This window comes from Ostrea edulis, chromosome 2 (genome assembly GCF_947568905.1).
Source record: "Ostrea edulis chromosome 2, xbOstEdul1.1, whole genome shotgun sequence".
Classification (NCBI taxonomy): Eukaryota; Metazoa; Mollusca; class Bivalvia; order Ostreida; family Ostreidae; genus Ostrea; species Ostrea edulis.
In genome coordinates this window covers 24,188,306-24,208,073 of record NC_079165.1, presented here as the reverse complement: position 1 = coordinate 24,208,073, position 19,768 = coordinate 24,188,306, and the positions used below count along the sequence as shown (strand labels likewise).

At 34.7% G+C, this 19,768-nt stretch overlaps 2 protein-coding genes across 2 annotated transcripts in view; both read right to left on the bottom strand.

The window, feature by feature from the left end:
- LOC125679558 (uncharacterized) overlaps nt 1-7,035 on the bottom strand; it is a 9,719-nt gene extending 2,684 nt beyond the window's left edge. The window contains exons 1-2 of the mRNA XM_048918872.2: nt 6,636-7,035; nt 264-452 (exon numbers count right to left, since the gene is read on the bottom strand). Coding sequence (XP_048774829.2) covers nt 264-452; nt 6,636-6,999 — 553 coding nt within the window. The 5' untranslated portion in view covers nt 7,000-7,035. The remainder of the gene's footprint in view (nt 1-263; nt 453-6,635) is intronic.
- Nucleotides 7,036-9,321: 2,286 nt separating this feature from the next.
- On the bottom strand, nt 9,322-18,876 carry LOC125679562 (tetraspanin-1-like). The gene is made up of 8 exons (XM_048918877.2): nt 18,678-18,876; nt 16,388-16,508; nt 15,553-15,713; nt 14,893-14,967; nt 12,281-12,388; nt 11,150-11,353; nt 10,835-10,918; nt 9,322-10,440 (listed from the first exon to the last, which is right to left on the bottom strand). Exons 1-8 carry the CDS (start codon nt 18,735-18,737, stop codon nt 10,348-10,350), a joined length of 906 nt encoding a protein of 301 aa, XP_048774834.1. The 5' UTR covers nt 18,738-18,876; the 3' UTR covers nt 9,322-10,347.
- Nucleotides 18,877-19,768: the final 892 nt, after the last annotated feature.

Here is a 19,768-nt window from a genome sequence, read left to right as displayed (position 1 = left end):
TCAACTCCTAAGCTGGGCAATTAATTTAAGTCATAAACCTAGTCTATAGCAATGGACAAGTGACACAGTCATAATTTAAAAATTTGTTTTCTAGCTGAAAAAACTCAGCAAATTAAAATGCAAAAATTTAAGGAGCTTAAATGGAACCGATAATCGGAATGTATGAAACAAACAATTGACAATTGCTTCATCACTAACAAACACCATGAAACATGAGTCTCGCTCAGGTGAACTAAAATCTATTACATGCATATACTTTATACCTATACTGGTATCCCCATAATCTCCGGTCAATACACAATTTTCATCACCACAGCTGCATTTTTTCCCTCTCCTTTTACTCTTACAGTTTTTGTCAATAGTGAAGTCTGGTGAAGTTGCCAGTTTTCCAAAAAGATGGTTTGCCAGTAGAGTGGTCATGTCAGTTTCAATGTCTACATTAACCATTTCACCTGCAAAATAAGAATATCTCCCGATCACCCGAGTTGTATATTGAAGGAAACAAGAGGCTCATGGGCCACATCGCTCACCTGAGTCACCTTGACTCATATTTAAAGATTTTTCCTATATATTCACATGTAAAGCTTTGATCCCTAGAGTGGTCCCAACCTACCCCCGGGGGCCATGATTTTTTCAAAATTGGAATGTGGACTATGTCAGGAAGCTTTGATGTGAATGAAAACTTCTGGCCCAGTGATTTTTCATCAGAATTTTTGTAATGATTTTCCCTATCTATTTGTATGTAAAACTTTGAGCCCCTATTGTGGCACCATCCTATCCTCAGGGGCCATGATTTGAACAAACTTTAATCTGCACTACATTAGGAAGCTTTCATGTAAATTTCCACTTTCTTGGCCCAGTAGTTTTTGAAAAGAAGATTTTTAAAGATTTTCCCTATATATTTCTATGTAAAATTTTGATCCTCCCTTGTGGCCCCATCCTGTCCCCGGGGGCCATGATTTTTACAAATATGAATCTGCAATATGTTAGGAAGCTAATATGCTAATTTCCACTTTCCTGGCCCAGTAGTTTTTGAGAAGATTTTTAAAGATTTTCCCTATATATTTGTATGCAAAACTTTGATCCCCCCTTGTGGCCCCATCCTACCCCTGGGGGTCATGATTTTAACAAACAAATCTGCACTATGTCAGGAAGATTCATGTAAATATCAGCTTTTCTGGCTCTGTGGTTCTTGAGAAGGAAATTTTAAAATGACCCCACCCTATTTTTGCATTGTTGTGATTATCTCCCCTTTGAAAAGGACATGGCCCTTTATTTGAACAAACTTGAAAGCCCTTCAACCAAGGATGCTTTTAGCCAAGTTTTGTTGAAATTGGCCTGGTGGTTCTGGAGAAGTCGAAAATGTAAAAAGTTTACAAAGAGATGGACAGACAGACAGACAACAGGCGATCAAAAAAGCTCACTAGAGCTTTCAGCTCAGGTGAGCTAAAAATGCAGAGTAAATTAATATATTTGCAGTTTTGCACTATAGTTCTTTGAGAGTTCGAAGAGGACTTATATAGGCAATGACGGCTGTCCAATCATGAATTATCATAATAAAATATTGTTTGAATCAGTTATAGTTCTTTGACTGATCAATCTAATTAAAATTGGCTCTTTTGGATCTGCAACCTCTACTCAGACATCTAACAACATCCTATACAGGGTCACTTCAGATTAACCTTTCTGTCATAAAAATATCAGCCTATCAAAATCCATTTTAGAAATGCTCTACAGGTGGTTGCAAGTGTATAAGAGATAAAAGAACCATTAGATACAGTTGCAGTCAGGGCCATAATGCAAACATGTTATTTGAAAAATAACGTAAATGAGATATTTAACACAAACATTTACAGTTTTCAAAAAATAACACGTTATCATTATTTCTTTGATCTTACGTAGTCATTGATTTTGCTTAAAATCTTCGTTGTTTTGTATTTCCTGCTGATATATATTGCACTCTGGGATTCCAGGATGTAAAAGAAGATGTAGTGCACAAACTTCGATCGACAATTGTTAATGGCTGCATGTAGCAGACGGAGCTTAGTAGAATTTTACTTATCATGATGTGTTACTTACATTTTTGTGTTATTTACATTTTTGGGTGGAAATTTTTATCAACAAATGAACAATTTCCCCCGCTATTCAGAAGACTTTGAATGCTTTACCTGGGTTTTGAATATAACTATTGTATAAGAAATGTGTGTTTGTCTTGGTCCACAAGCAAAAATCTGTGGTGCATATGGCATGAAGTGAGACGGGTTGACAACTTGACAAAGAATAACTTAAACAAGTTAACTAAAAATGACCTCTCGAGTTAATTTAGAGTACCACACGGTATTTGATGAAGAACAGGATCGCAGAGAGGTGACTCATAGTGACAAAAAGTTAACTTGCATGCGTTATTTTTTCTAATAACATGTTTGCATTATGGCCCTAACTATACAATAAACAAACTTTTATTTGCAAGCAAGAAAATTTTGCAAGATTCGAATTTCGAAAGGACTTCTCCCGTTGAAGACAGTTATGGCCTCATCTTTGAACAAACTTCACTTAAGGATGCTTTGTGCCAAGTTAGGTTGAAATTGGCCCAGTGGTTCTGGAGAAGACAATTTTCAAATGTCATAAATTATGTCTTTTACTATCTTGCAATTATCTCCCCTTTGAGAAGAGTGTGGCCCTTCATTTGAATAAACTTGAATCTCCTACCCCTAAGGATGTTTATAAATACCAAGTTTAGGTGAAATTAACAAAGTGGTTCTGGAGAAGAAAAATGTTACATGTTGTCACTGTATTTTTTGCTGTTTCACTATTTCAGGTATTGCCCTTCATTTGAACAAATCTGAATCCACTTTACTACGGACACCAGGCAGGGTTGGCAAAAAAGTAGTCAATATGAGTATAGACCGGGCCGGTAGTCAATACTGATTAAAACCAGTCAATACTGGTCGATTGAAGATTATTTGGTTATTATAGTCTGTGTTATTTATTTCAAATGTTTAAGTGACCATTATGGTAAATACTGTAATTCATAACATGCACTATCAGTTTATAATATAAATAATGTACAAATGACTCTGTTGAATTGGGGAAGATGTAAAAGTTTCTGTTCAAATTCCTTAGTTTAACAAGAACTACCTATAAGTATTGTTTCATCAATCTTCGTTTTAACTGTTGAATAAACATTTGAGGAGGTGGGTTGGTGATGTTTTCATAACAATAACACACACACTGGTCATCTCTGGTCCCAGCCTTTGCTTATTAACACCTGTCAACTCTGCTTCCTGTGCTCAGGTAATGTCCAGCTACCATTTATTCTTAATCTGTATTAAGAGGTCTTTCTCAAATTGTTAAGCTATATGCTATAGAACTGTGACCTTCTGGTAGGCACTGAAGATATTTCGGTCAGTTTCAACAAACTAAATATATTAAACTTAAGAAATTACATTTGATTACCTAATGAAAAATATTAATCAACAATTGATCCATATAATGAAAAGACTTAATTTATCTTTATCTTTGCAAGAAATGTACAAAAATAGGAAAATGGACAGTTTAAATCACAATTGACCATTATTGACCACTTGGGGAGTATTGACCGGGATGGTTAAAACCTGGTTAAAACCGGGGGCAGTTTTAACCGCCCAACCCTGACACAGGTGATCAGAAAAGCTCATGTGAACCTTCAGTTCGGTTGAGCTAACAGCCTTAAACTTGACCATTTCTTTTCCATCAAAAACAAATTATTCTGTAGTGGTGAAGTCTTGAGCAATCTAGCCTGGATTTTCATCAAGCGGGAATGTAATCCTGATTAAGTGAATGATACGATTCTCAGTAATTCATACTCTCAAGAACATGTGATTATATGTTTGTGCGTACATGAAAAAGGTGGAAAAAAGCATGGATTCCTTTGGAAACAAAGCTATATATATGTTGTATTTTACACACTAATTAAGGTCGACAAATAGAGTTATTGCCTTCTTTCCCCCAAAATGCTGATGATTTTTCCAATGTAAAGTCTAGGCCCCCAGAAAAATCACCAAATATACATGTCACTTTTATCATTACACATGCTAAATGGAGAGAATATACATACAGCGACATAAATACATTTTTGTATGAACTATTCATTGTAATTTTAAACCGAAAGTAGAGCACAATAACGAAACGATTCCAGATTGTCCAATTTTTCGGACAACCCGTCCCTTCTTCTGGACAAATGCAAAAACATCTTTCCTGTGTACATATTTCCACATATATTGTAATGATGATGCCTTTCATACCTCGTATCATTAAACAAATTCAAAATAATGTATTTCAATTCAGGAATCGTCGTCGGAGGTAAAAGTAGTGCAGCCAATCGTGCGTTTCTGACAATGATCAAGAATATAATGCAGCAAATATAGAAACAGCCCCGTTCTTGAACTGTCAGACTATCGAACTTTCAGACCATCTAATCTGAGACTCCCTAGACTATAACTCACACATTTATGATCTGACGTTTGCAAACTTCAAATCATAAACAGGTTGGGAACACTTCCCCTGTACAGCTCTCACTAAAACATGATTATTCCATAGTAGTAGTACATCTCATGTTTCACGTGAAAAGAAGAAAAAGTGTTAAATGTCCGATACTTCTGCAAAAATATTAATCAAAACAAAAACACTCACGATGTGCACTGGATTTCAGCCTCCTTCCCTATTATGCAGCAATGTTGAAATGAAATTTCTTAACTGTGTTCTCAATTCTATATCTAGACAATTTGCTTCATGTTGAGTGTGTGTCACACTTATTCAGCATTGCACAGAATTTGCCAGGCCAAAATAAAAATATTGTTTGTTTCCCCTCGCCCGACCGAGTCTGAAAATTCACACCGACCCATAAGTTTTTATTACACCATTCTGGTGAAGTTTTTTTTTTTAATTTTAAGAAAATTTCAAGGTCGTTTCTGGTGCAGATCAGTATTTTATAATGACAAAAATTTTCTATATCTTCTTTGGTTTCGATCCAAAATTAAAAAATAATAATACGAATACAGGAGGTGTTCTGGTCCGAAATCTAGAAATTTCGCCGCCTCCAGCTGGAGGCGGCATTCTCTGGCTGATTTCAAATACTTACAAGCCGAATTCAATTTTAAGCTCATAACTAATCAATAAAACGATTCTTCTTGTACTTACTAATATCGATTTTATGGGTTCTTTCATCACATAAACAGTCTCTTGAAAACATTTTATCAAACTGTCGAGCTTTGTTTTGAGTCACGAGACTCGTTTGCTCAAATGGCAGTGAAAATTCGGTTGACTACAACTGTTGGTTTCTGTTTAATATCGAATTTTGGATTGATATTTTCTTTTAATCGATATTAATAAGTACAAGAATCATGATTGTTTTATTGATTAGTTACAAGTGAGTTTAACATTGAATTCGGCTCGCAATTCGGACTAGTGATCTGCAAGATCGAGATGGAGAAATGTTGTCTATACGAGGAGCGAGGAAACAAGAGAATTCGGGGCATCCAGTGTGCAAGTTGTGTTCTTCAGTAGGGGAAAGTGTTGATATTTCGGACGGATGCGATATTTTTGACAGTCAATCAGAAGCATTCTCAATTTAACTTATTTCTGAACTAATGCTATATTTACAAACTGGAAAACACCTAATTATATGCACATGTGTAACTCAGCTCTGATTGGTTGATGTCAGCATCCATTTTGTTTGATCGGCAAAATCAAGTCCCGTTGAAACGTTTTCTGGTAAACTAGATCTACCGATATCATTTAAAAATATAATCAAAATCACTATCATATACAAATTAAGATAATGTGCAAAAAACAAAAACATAAAATGTCAGTGAACCATAAATAAAAGACAGCAACCGAGTTTACCAATTTTATAACACCATGTGTCCAAAACTAACACCATTGTCCATACTTGCAACATTCTCCCTAACTTTATTTAAGTGTTAGTATGTGGCATAAATAGCAGAGAAAATTCTGCTGAAACCCAATGTTCGTCGAATCAACCAATATGTATACATGTAGTCCAATGCCTAAGTTTAGTGGTTAGATAATGAGCATTTCCAAAATACATGAAGTACTGTCCGAAATATCGACACCTTCCCTAATTGCAAAACGTGGCAATCAAAGCAGAATTTACGCGAGAACTGACTATACGAGTTTGATGAGGAAACATGGATGATGTGCTTCACGACGTTTGGTATCGGGCATTGTTAATGGTTATGGGAATTTCATAATAAATAAAATTCTGCTAGCTAAAAAAAAACAAACTTTTTACCTACCTACCGACCTTCCTCTGAAATTTAGGGTCGGGAGAGGGGAAACAAACATATTTTTAAATGTGGCCCCATTATTTTTTATAAAGACACCAAAACACCTGTTTATGGTAATGTTTACTCTCTTGCTATTTAGCAAGAAGATCTCGCTAAAGGGGAAGTGTTCCCAACCTGATAAAAGCGGGGGTTGGTGTCTAACTGAGGAGACTTGGATTAGGACCATCAAACTGTCAGACTATTGAACTGTTGGACCATCACTACACACTCATTGAAGTGATAAATTATGGCAAGCAACAACATTTGGGGACACTCCACACTGCAAAGAGGGATCCATAGTCAAATTACCTAATTTCAGAAACTTGACAAGCTTTTCCAGTATAATTTTCTCGTGTTTTGCTTCCGTAATTTTTCCATAGAGAAAATCAATTCCAATGTTTATTCCTCTCCTGAATACATCTCCCAAAAAGAACCCTTTATCCAAATTTTCTAGTTCACAAAATGCTTTAGAAAAGGGTACGCCATTAGTAGCCGCTGCGTTACATGACGTCAATTTGTACGGTAACAACTTAGCTTTGGTTGAACACAGACTAAATAAAGCTGCTGATAAATCGTCTTGTACCATAGGCGACAAGTCGCCTGGAGACAGATAAGGACCTGTCTTTCTCCGTTTACTTGCGGACCGACCATCCTCATCCTCATGCTCGGCCATCTTGGGGAGTTTAAGCAAGTCGTACCATTATTCTGTGGATTAAGCAAGTCGTACATAAACCGGGTGCAAGTCAAAGGCACCCCCATACAAAATCTATTATTAAAATCAGATATTCTCTAACCATTGCACTGGAGAAGGTAACGGATCTGATTTTAATTAGATTGCCCCTTACAAAATCGCCTGGTCAAAATGCCCCACCATTGTAGTATTAATATGCACCCCATGACAAAATTTTATAAGAAATTGTTGTTACATTTACATACATAAACGTATTCAATATTAAACATAAGGGATCATTCAGGCAACATGATTTAGTAGATAATACTTGTAGTAGGGACCTAAACGCAAGTCAAAAAACCAAGTAATATTGTTCCGGGGAGGGGTTTCCAATTTTTTTTTTTTACGGGGTGAGGGGTCCAACAGTTTTTATTGTGATGCGAATAATAAAATAAGACATGTAACATAAAACTAAGCACGAAGTAACAAATAGACAAATCCCAAAAGATTTTGCAATGTATACATTATATTCACGCTCACACATTTCTGGTATCAAAGCATAGTGTTGAAAAGTCATACGTTTTGATGTTGTTGATTTGAGAAAAGTTTTGAGATTTCAAATCTATTAAAAGTTCTTTGGAATTGTTTAGAATCCACATTTGATTTACACCACTTCTGGCATTTATGTAGTGGGACATTTACGTGAGTAGCATTAAAGATAGGGGCTTGGTAGAACATTTACTGGATACAGCAATGTATCGTTATTTGTAAGGATTTTTATGAAGTTTAGGAATCCAGTATATGTACGATATTTCACATTCATTCATCTCATTGACTGGGATATTAAATGTGTCCACAAATGAAGTATGTTTTTGATTGATCGATTGATTGATTGTATTTTGTTTTGTGTACCCCCCCCCCCTTCTCTCTCTCGATTGATCGAGAATTTTTCACTCATATGGAGACGTCACCAAGACAGGTGAAGGGCTTCAAATTTAGGCCCATGCTCGGCGCTTACGGCCATTGAGCAGTGAGGGTTCTTTAGCGTTTCACAACTACTGCGTCATCTCCGAGGACCCGTGACATTCACACCTGATGTCGAGCGTTTGATGATGAAATTGTCTCAACCTGTTTTAACGACATAGGTCTGTCGTGACCGGGATTCGACCTTCCACATGCCGGGTGAACGCTCTACCTCTAGACCATCGCGGCGGTCAAGCATGCATTTTGAAGAATTTCATCTTTTGAAAGGGCAGTTGGAGTATAAGTACGATTACCAAAAGTGGAATTAATGCCAAGTTCGCTTAAAATATAGTTGTAATAATGAGCCTTACAAACAAAGACAATGTTGTTACAAACTTTGTCAGCTGGAACCAAAACATAATTTCCTTTGATCACTTCTCGTTTAATAAACACAGATGGAGAGATGGTATACTTACTTTTGTTTTGTTGTGTCTAATACGGGATTTTAATATTCCTCTTATACTTTTAATTAATCCATTCTGACAAGGTATCAAGTTCTTTTTCATATTCAGCCCATCGTCAGGCATAATCTTCGACAGAATTCATAATAGAGACGAAGTTCTGTCGCCAATTGAAAGACCGAGGTTCTCTGAATTTTGGACATTCTAAAATAAGTGATTTGAGGTCTTCATTTTCAACTATATCAACATCACCAGTAATGACATGTCCAGCTGCACTATAGCTGAAAGAAGACTAAGAACACGTAGCTGGATTTATATGTACAAGATGGTCTATATCTAGGCACTGCAAAGTTTGTTTGCAATTAAAAGTTTTGGATGAAAGGTGAAGATAACGAACAGTTATCAATGTCATAACTCCTACAAGCAATACAAGATAGATAGTTGGGCAAACACAGACCCCTGGACAGGTGAGATCAGGTGTCTTGGAGGAGTAAGCATCCCCTGTCAACCGGTCACACCCGACGTGAACCCTATATCCTAATCAGGTAAACAGAGTTATCCGTAGTCAAAATCAGTGTGCGAAGAACGGCCTAACAATCGGTATGAAATACGTCAGACAGCATTTGACCAAATGATAGGTTGTATTGACGAACTAGATCGTTATAAAGACCATAGAATTTGCGAAATGCTGACTTCAATCGAGACTGTTGAAACCCCTGTACCATCAACTTGTTATAAAACAAGTTTATCAGAGACAGAGATATGGTTTTATGAGATCAAGATAAAAATGCTTGCAGAGCACCTATTACAGTAATAAGTTTGTTTACTAGTTGGAAATAACATGTACAAATAATTCAAATCTCTGTGCATTTCATGTAACGCTGTGAACATGACCAATATATACATGTCCTACAGATGGATCATCTGTTGATTTTATTAAAGTCTCACATTCATATTGTTAAGTCAATGTAATTAACAAAATACGCTCATAATAATTAGTGAATTAAATACATAAGTCAACAAACTTTAGTTAAACCATTTTTTTTTTTAATTCAACAAGAAACAAGGTAGATAACTCTTACTGTATAACTGACCAGAAATCATTCATTGACATCATATTACACTTACAGTATATATACATCTTCGTGTATAGTACATTGTATAGTTTGTACATCCGTTCAGTGAAATGAACTTCGTATACAGACTCTGACTAATGAAAATTGATAAGAAATGCTTTCTCGGGTAATTTCTCCAAATCCAATCGGCATTTTTTTTCAACAATAATGTCAATCCGACAATTCAAATTAATAATTATACACTTCAGAAAAACGTTCGTCAAGTTTTAAAAGAAAGCCTTCATCTTATTCGGTTTATTTTCCTTGTAGGATTATCAAGTTCCGATAGAAAAATAAATATCTTACGATATCACCGAGAAAAATAAAACTCCTTCGGGATACTTTTATTACATATATGATTTGTTGACGTATGGGATTTTTTTTTACACCTGTCACGTGATAATCACTGATAACAACGATAGTTATAACGGTCTATTAGCCGACACTTTCAGTGTCGCTACAAGTCATCGATTGATTTGTGCAAAATTCCGCTTCTGAGTTTGACAAAATATCATATCTACAGAAAGTACTAAAAACTTCTTCATACGACAAAGTTATAACAGATCATTCTTCAAAACGGTTAAATTCGTCACCATCATAACTCTGTGTATTACTTGTTTCTAGAGAATCTTAAATATCATAAACCTATATTTCACATTGTTTAAACATTACTGACAAAATGACAGGATTCTAAGCAAAGTTTTTTTTTTTTTTTTTTTTTTACATAAATCAAAAACTGTCAATGAAGTTAATGAAATCAGGGCACAATTACATGAAACAATAATATCCCACATTATTCAGCCTAAGACTGTTTATTTTTTCCTCTTTCCGTTGCTTTCTGTATCGACTTTATTCTTTTTGTCCATTCCGTTCGCTATACTGATGGCAAAGAAAGCCAGCAAAAGCTACAAAAAAAGTGACAATAGTTACTCCTCAAACCTTTATCTATTTCATCTAGTGAGGGTGTGAACAAAGGGCACATGCTACAATCGAACTTCTCTGTTTCCAAATATTTCCATAGACAATGCTGATAGTAAAAATAGCAAGATTACAAACTGAATTAAGTCAAGATGACCACATTATTAGTGTTTACTGTGTATTTGTTTCCAGCGCTTTCCCGTATAGAGGCACTCTGTAATCGCTTGAACTCTTGACACATTGATTGAAATAGTGCTCTTGCATCATTTTGGAATTTTTAAAGCATTCCCGAATTTTGTACCCCCCCCCCCCCCAAATTGCAAAAATGTCAAAGGATTTGTTCTTAACAAGTGTCTTTAAGATTGATAAAAACAACAAAACCTCCAGTCCTGCTAGACCCCCCGCACAGCCCACTACTATGTTGATGTACTGTTCTAAATACGTCCACACTTCGTCATAGCAACCCTGCAAAAAAAGAAGCAAAAATTAAGACCATTTTCTACTTAAGAAAAACTCATATCATTTTCAACTATGAAGACTGACGCATTTTTCATCAATATGATAAATAAGTGTATTATGGATTTTCAATATGATTAAAGTACACTATCTTTTCAAACTTCGATCTACATTGTATAACAATATACGCTGGTTTATTATAAACATTAATGAATCGATGGATTTGTTTGTCTAGCTTACTGTCATGTAATTTGATTTTGTAGAGTCAAAGGGGGTTGTTGCGCAGGTCCACCAATTTGTTGTAGATTTTGACCTTTCTTTCTCCGTGCAGCACATTAGGGGCGTGTCTAGGTTGGTATGCGCCTGCGTGATTTCAGCAATGGGCGTGGTATTCCAAACTCCGGAAGTAAAGTCTTTGTAATTATCCACACCACAGCAAGAAAACTGAAAGAATTTATATCACGCTTACATATGCTGGATGCATCAAAATCTCAAGATTATCATATCTATACAAAGAATGGAATTGGTTTCGCCAATTGGTAGGCAGAAATGTTTTGGCAATATCTACATCTTTGATTTGCACAGACGTATTCATAAAGATAGAAAGTGGGAAATTAGGAAATGATTAACATAACCTCACAGAATCTTCCATACCTGACTTCCATACCAGCTTTATTTTTGGATATTTTACTGAACATAGACGATGATGACAAACTAACAAATAAAATTTACAGCAAAAGTGGTGACTTGAGTTTGCCCATCGTCAGTTTCCAATATCTATGTAGTAATGTTCCATTTACTATTTACATATTATCTTCAAACTGATTCAGAACGCGAAAGCATGTTCTGCTTATGACCAATTTCCAAAACGAAGCATGTTAATGGCAAATAAGTTGATATTACAGGGGTTTCAACGGCCTCGTTGAAAGTGAACTGGAGAATTACATTGTCGTTGTAATGTACAGCCTGTCACTAGGAGGGAAACTGACTTTTTGAAATTAATTGTGAAGGTCCCTATTCTTTTCACACTAATTGTTGGTTACGAATTACTCCTGATCAAGATAGAGGGTTCACGGTGAGAGTGAACGGTCAACAGGGGATATGTATTCTTCCTAGTCACCTGAGAACACGTCTGGTATCTTCAGAATCCGTGTTTGCTCCGTTCTTGATAATGTATTCTTTAAGGGATTTCTAGACTAATCACTGTGCATTATCTTCACCCATTTCATACGAGATTATGCAAGCACTTTAGGATGACACGTGCTAATCTGTCGAATGGTAGTTAAATTAAAACTCCACCACAATCCTGCAATGGTTGCCGCAATACCCCTTTTATTATTTGATACGTGTTATGCCAAGATAACTACTTACCTTCAACATAATGGCATTCCACAGAACACTAACAGCGTCCATCGCGTGATCGCCAATGTAATACACCTTTATGGAACTCTTTAATTCGGGTTTTAACTTGTCATCGATCTGTGATAAAAGAAACAATATATATCTAAAACATTCAATGATCAATAGACACACAGTCATCACTTGTATCTATAAATATCCTAAACGTTTCACTTCTATTCAATTCATATCGATGAATTATCATCTGTTTCATATCTAATGATGTTTTTTATACATGCCCAATGGTTGTCCCAAAACTTTGTAGACATTAGGATTGCACAAAACCTAATGAACGGATTTCATCTAAATTATCACAGAATGTTTTAAATCATTAAACTTAGTCTATATATAGCATAAATCTATAGAGTCAATGGCCTACACCGACTCGATGAATTTATTCGTGCGATCTTGTAGCTACTAAAATTTACATAAACTATGTATCCTCATTTCTACACCAGTTGTTATGCGGCGTTCCACAAGGGGAATGCTTGGGTCCATGGTTATACCTAACGCATGCAGGGACATTTGATTGACCTCATTCCCCCGATTATTTCAGTGTATGGATTTCCAGATGACCATAATGGATATAATCGCTTTAATCCAATGCCAACAAACATCGAAGTAGAAGCCTTTCGAGGGCTTAAAGAATGCGCACTGACAATGAATAATTGGGTGACCGAATACAAACTTAAAATGAAAACATCAAAGACAGAATTCATTCGATTTGGAAGCAAAACACACCTTACTAAATGTAAAACAAAGACTACAAGCATTAATAGAGGTGAAATCAAATCTGAAGAAAATCAACGTACGTAATGCTTGGAGCATTTGTGGATGAAGCTCAGTTTCAAACAACATTTTAAAAGTGCTGGATAATCCGAGAATTAAATGTATTCGAAAGTATTTGATAAAAGAAGCTGCCTAAATTTTGGTCCTTATCACTAGTCATATCTGGTTTGTATTTTTGTGGTGTTGATTTTATTTGAAACAGCTCCAAGCGAAATTAGTACAGTGAAGGTGAAGATAACGAACATTGATCAATCTCATATCTCATTTAAGGAATACAAAATAGAGAGGTGGGAAAACACGGATCCCTGTACACACCAGAGGTGGAATCAAGTGCCCAAGAGGAGAAAATATCCCCTATAGACCGGTCAACGAATTGTTTGGCTCCTAGATATTGTCATTTACCAAATACACTGAAATTTAAAGAATTAATGACATCAAACTTTTTAAACAATGACAACATCAAACTTTAAAACAAAAATAGTATATTTATTTCTAAAATCCAGGAGTTAGTCTGCTGTCCTCCTTAACATGTATATTTATTAAATTCTCGAACCCCTTTGTATGCATTATGCCCTCACCTCTATTTTCTGCTAATGAACATATATGTGCATGTATTATTTATATACTTGTACCCTTGGCAATGTTGTTTATATACTTATAAAATTATATTTATGTACCTCATGTACCATTGTGAATTGTTTGAGTGAATACATGAAATGAGCCGGAAAAAAACCTGAGAGTTCAGAGAAGACCCCGTTTGATTTACACTGAGATAAAGAATATCATTCAAAATAACAGTTTTAATGTACATGTATAAGTATTATGTTTGGCATGCACCATCCTATTTGATGAAAATGTCGTCAAAACTGAGTGAGAGGCAATCTGAATTCCTGATACTTCAGAGCAAGTTAAAGATTTTCAATTTTTAAAACTTGTAAATAATTACATCAACATTTACGTATTGTAAAACACCATTAAATACATATATGTAAAAAGAAGCGTTCATTCTAAATAAACTGATTTCAGCTTCAATTGAGTTTGCATCAAATCTTCCTACTTCTAGCATCTTCATAGCTGAACAGTTTAATGCCTTCTTTATGAAATGTCTTGCCTTTAAATATGCTTGAAATATGCACAGCGCGTCTTGGAAATGAATGACTGACTATAAAAAAGATCAGCGGCAAAGGGGTTAGTCATACGCACAGGAGTATTAGTAAGTTAGGAAAATAAAAACATACAACACAGTATTAAAGAAATATGTAGACGTGTGGTTTGGAAGATTTCCAAAATACTTTTTGGAGACAACATGCTGTGAAAACAATTACCGTAGATATGTTGAAGGTTTTTAACACATGAGATAAAACAACTGAAGTGACGTCACCAATGGCGGTCGTTGCAAACTGTACTCTGTGAAGTACGTCGTAATAGATAGAGCACATGAAGATTTCCATATAGAGCCAAACGTGCCCAATTTGGACATATATTACGTTTTAACAGAAGCTGAAATGCTTCGTAGCTTAGTTAATTCGATAATAAATACCATCCCTAAAGTCTATAAAACGTGTCATGAAGTGCCTTGGGAGATGAACATTTGAAGATAAACGTTACACTCCAAGATTCGAGCACCTTGTTTAGTTACGCGCTGTTGTGATTAGATATGTTTTATCGTCAAGGAAGTTTTGAATGTTGTTGGAAACTTGATTGAAATCCGTTCATTTCTTTTAGATACTATGTCAGTATGTCTACAGCTGTTTGAGACAATCACGGGAGATAACTCTGTAGAACGTGATAGTTACCAAATCTCTCCTCTTTGTAATTAGTACAGCACATACAATCTGACCAATCAGAATTAGCAGGAGTATAATACCATACTGAAATATAAAAAACTGACCAATCACAATTAGCAGAAGTATACCATACTGAAATATATAAACAAATGATATTTCAACACATTTTAATGATGAAAATAATTTTGATAATTATGACACACTGTAATGGTAATGACATTATGATATACTAAACTAGATTCAAAATACGGAGTATGGATATAAGCGATTCCGACCGTTAAAATATGGGAATATTGTAAGGAGAACATAAACAAGGGATATAAGTGACATTAACAAAATATAACTTCCTTTGTTCTATATAATATTGTACGACGATTTGTATGGCTAACAATAACGGCTCTCGTCGCTTAACTTGTTTCCGGAACGTGACGAAACAGTCTCAGTACTTTATGTTTTAAGTCATGCATCAATGTCCATGGTCAGAAAACTGATGATGATGATGATGATGATGAACAGTGAACGGCAGAAATGTACATTGCTAACGTTTCCCCACATTCTAGGAGTACTCATTTCTTATTGTGGTTGTTGTCACCTCAAGTGAACAGATAATTTTCTAGACGTACAGTAAGAACTCAAAATAAGTAGTGTTGAATATATATATACATGTACCGTATAAAGAGCACATTTGGATTTACAGCTGACACCATAGCAACCCCAGAACACAATGAAAAATAAAATGGCACCAAACACAATGAAGACAACGGCAGCGTCGCCTAGCAATTTCTCAAGGTCAAGATTTTCCAGAAATTTCTCCGATGAACTATGGGTTGCTGAAAAAAAAAAACACCATTTTTTTTAAAATTGTAAAACATATTGCTAACAGAGAACATTAAGGTAAAACTTACAGGTAAAACTTACACAGACATTTAGGTCAAACTTGCAGCTAAAGAGGACTGATTCGCGGTTTTCGTCAAAATTTTCTTTTTCACCTTTGATTATCAAAATCTATTTTTCTACTGTGTTTAAGGTTTCACAAAACGTTTACGCCTATACATGTGCGTTATGTCAGAAGCTCGTTATAGAGAGTTTATTATTTGTTGTGACAACATCGATAGGGGTATGCTATTGTTAAAGATAATTTTGAAAATGTAAGGTTATTGATCTAGGTTTATATACCATATTTCAAGTATTCACTAGGTACAATGTGTAATTTAAAGGTTTTTGTATCTGTGAAAAGTTAGGATGCTTTGAACAACAAAATTAGCATTGCTAACATTAACAAGCCTCGGATCTTGTTTACATCACACAAAACTATTGCTCTTATCCTCGTAACAAGAAGGTCCAACTTTTGGTTGTGAACTTTAAATGTGTTATATATTTTTTAATGTTTAATATCAAAAAATGAAAACTATATATTTTTTTCAACAAAAAACAAAAAAACATGAACCAGTTCCTTTAAAGTATCATGTTTACAATAATTTTCTTTTTCATGAAGTCTTCATACCTTTTAAAATAGGATCTATCTTTCTGACAAGTTCTTTCATCAAATCCGGCAGCATGGATTTCAGGTCGTCTGACCCATATTTGACGAACATCCCCCCCACAAAACAGAACAACGCCACAAGCTGGTAACAGAAAAACATTTTCTTAAAAAGATTAATTTCATACACACATCACAAATTTAATTTGGTTATTATCAAATATTTACATTTCCCAATATGTTTGCCTCCGATACACTGTCTCTTGACCACTTGAAATGACAGTCATTTCCTCATTAAAGTGAGCAATACGTGGGTGAATCTTGAGATATAACAGGACTATTTTAACAGCTCGGAATTCTCCCACAGAAATGAAAACAAAATGTGAATATAATTAAGAAATTTCTGAATCAATAAATTTCATTTATGGAAAATGCATGAGGATATGAACAGCAACGATTTACGCCAGTTTACTTTTTATGAAGCGACATGCAGACGTAAAGCGTCCTTATGTATATTTCAAAAATAAGATATACATGCATTTCTTAGATATATCACAGGTTTACAAGGTAGATGTGCTTATATTTCTTTCATTTCTCTCAAGGACAATTACTTTCTAACGAACTCAAGTACAATACCAGATATATACAATTATAGCATTTCGATTAGGGCAATGCATGACAAAGTCTCATCGGGTCGATAAAAGCATGTTTTCATAATCAACCAAACAATTTAAATATTACTATGACATCATATCATTTAAAGCCTTTGATTTGTTGATTGTTATTCTATTATTAAACACTTATTACGTATACACTACTTAAAATAGATGAAAAGGTGAAGATAACAAACAGTGATATCATAATTCCTACAAAGAATACAAAATTAAGTAGGGCAAACACGGACTCCTAGAGACACCGGGGGTGGGATTAAGAGCCAATGAGGATTAAGCACCCCTGTTGACCGGTCACACCCACCGTGAGCCCTCTATCTTTATCAGGCAAACGGAGTAATCTGTAGTCAAAATCAGCATGTAAAGAATGGTCTAACAATTGGTATTGAACGCGTTATGTTATAAACCTTATATAGTAAAAAGAGATCACACATGTACATTTTATTACTAACTTACTATATAGATTGTAAACAATAATTTTTACTGTTTCCCTACTTTTGTTTATGTTTTTGCATAGCATTAAACCTGTTACATGGTTTAAAAGCATCTCGGTGATGTTCAAGCGTTCAGGTGCTCAACACAATGTTTACCAAAACGATAGTTTCACTTTCAATACGGCTAGATTCGGCGATGTCACGGACAACGATTTGCTCGAAATATTAAAAAAACAAAACAAGAGAGACTCACTGAATACAACTAACATAGTTTAAGCAGCAGTGAATGTATTTACAGTACGTTATTTTAGTATTTTACTGTAGTTGTCGGCCTGAATGTATTTACAGTACGTTATTTTAGTATTTTACTGTAGTTGTCGGCCTGGATGTATTTACAGTATGTTATTTTAGTATTTTACTGTAGTTGTACGCCTGAATGTATTTACAGTATGTTATTTTAGTATTTTACTGTAGTTGTCGGCCTGAATGTATTTACAGTATGTTATTATAGTATTTTACTGTAGTTGTACGCCTGAATGTATTTACAGTGTGTTATTATAGTATTTTACTGTAGTTGTACGCCTGAATGTATTTACAGTATGTTATTTTAGTATTTTACTGTAGTTGTCGGCCTGGATGTATTTACAGTATGTTGTTGTAGTATTTTACTGTAGTTGTACGCCTGAGTAGCATGGATTTTATTTATAATGTATTTACAGTACGTTATTTTAGTATTTTACTGTAGTTGTACGCCTGAGTAGCATGGATTTTATTTTTAATTTCATTGTCTGGTATTGGGTTTTATTTTATTTTCTAAAATGTACTTCCATTTTACCACCATAAAATGCAGTTGGTATTGTTTCAAAATTGAATGAAAAGAAATACTGATTATTTGCATGTTTTGTTAAGCTGAATTATATAAAGAATTATATAAGGTTAGGAAATGTTGTATATGAACTGGACAAAAATCAAATTTTGACATCTCATATTCTTACTGTTTGATTTATGACGTCATATATAACTTGACGTGGTGCAAAATTCGTGGTAAGAATCAACGTTAGATAAAAAATACATGTAGTTATACCAATTTCAACGATTTCACCTATAACTAACTTTATTGAAGTCAATGGGCTGTTTTTATTTGAAGACTGTATAGTACTTTGTAACAACACTACTGTACTAAAGGGGAAAAAAAAGGCAAATACGAACCCCAAATAATCCATTAATGACATAGATGATTTGTCGTCCACAGCTTTTAACTATCCCCATTATTTCATACTCGGTATATGTCCTTTCTAAAGAATAAAATGTTTAGAATAAGTTCAAAATCGACAATATTTCTTATCGTGTTGCTCAGTTCATGCCCGAGAAAGACAAGTTAGGAATATTTCGAAAGATTTTAATCAATATAATACAAGGGCCTTGTTATTCCTTAAGTAAAGACCCAATCGTGTCACATCAATCGGGTAAACTCGTCCATTAAAGTCTCACCCTAGGAAACCCTGAACCTCCTTGTGTTCGCTATCTATGTAGCTATTTATCAAAAGCGCCGGTAGCACTCATTTGATAAAACTTTGCATGATAAGTAATCTATCGGTATCCAACATGGATTCCACGGATTTTGTATCAACGCATCCATAATAGATAACATGGCTATCAAAAATGGCAACGGTTCAGTTTACCGCGGATGGCTACTTTTCCAAACAAATATTAGTTGTTGATAGATTTATGATATTATATATGGATCATGCATTGGTATTCATTGATATATTTGAAGTTTTTTTAAATCAGTATTTGTGTTTTTATGCGGAGTAATGCTGGGATATTTGGCAGACCTTTTTGACACATTGTAGTTAACTGATGAATAACTAGTACCATGACGTTGAATGAAATGTGTAGGAACAGATACTGGAAAAGAGTATTTCTAACATCAGTTTTCATTAAAACATGATAAATGATTTTGAAGTTTGACAAGTCTTGCAATATTTCTAAAAAAAAAATTTTTTTTTTCTTACATATATTGTATACCAACACAAAAGATTGAATTATAATTTTAGAAACAACGGTTTTCTTAATGTACAAACTGACCATTTTAATAAGGAGTTGAGATTGTATAAACTGACTGTATTAACCAGGAAGTAAATTGTGTCATGTGAGTGGCTTTTGTGTGTTGTTTGTTGTGCAGTCATACAGGAACGTCACCAGCTGTGTGTAAAGTGCTACACATTTTGATGTATGCTTGACACTAAGGACCTGACTGTGAGAGTTCTTAATCATGAAAATACCTGTCTACAGCTTGT

Excerpts from the sequence above, each read along its gene's own strand:
- LOC125679562 (XM_048918877.2), bottom strand. The coding sequence starts at position 18,737 with ATGGGGATAGTTAAAAGCTGTGGACGACAAATCATCTATGTCATTAAT. Across the intron at positions 16,509-18,677 it reads TCATTAATGGATTATTTGGG|CTTGTGGCGTTGTTCTGTTT; the intron begins GTTCGTATTTGC and ends TTCTGTTACCAG. Across the intron at positions 12,389-14,892 it reads TTACAAAGAGGAGAGATTTG|ATCGATGACAAGTTAAAACC; the intron begins GTAACTATCACG and ends CTTTTATCACAG.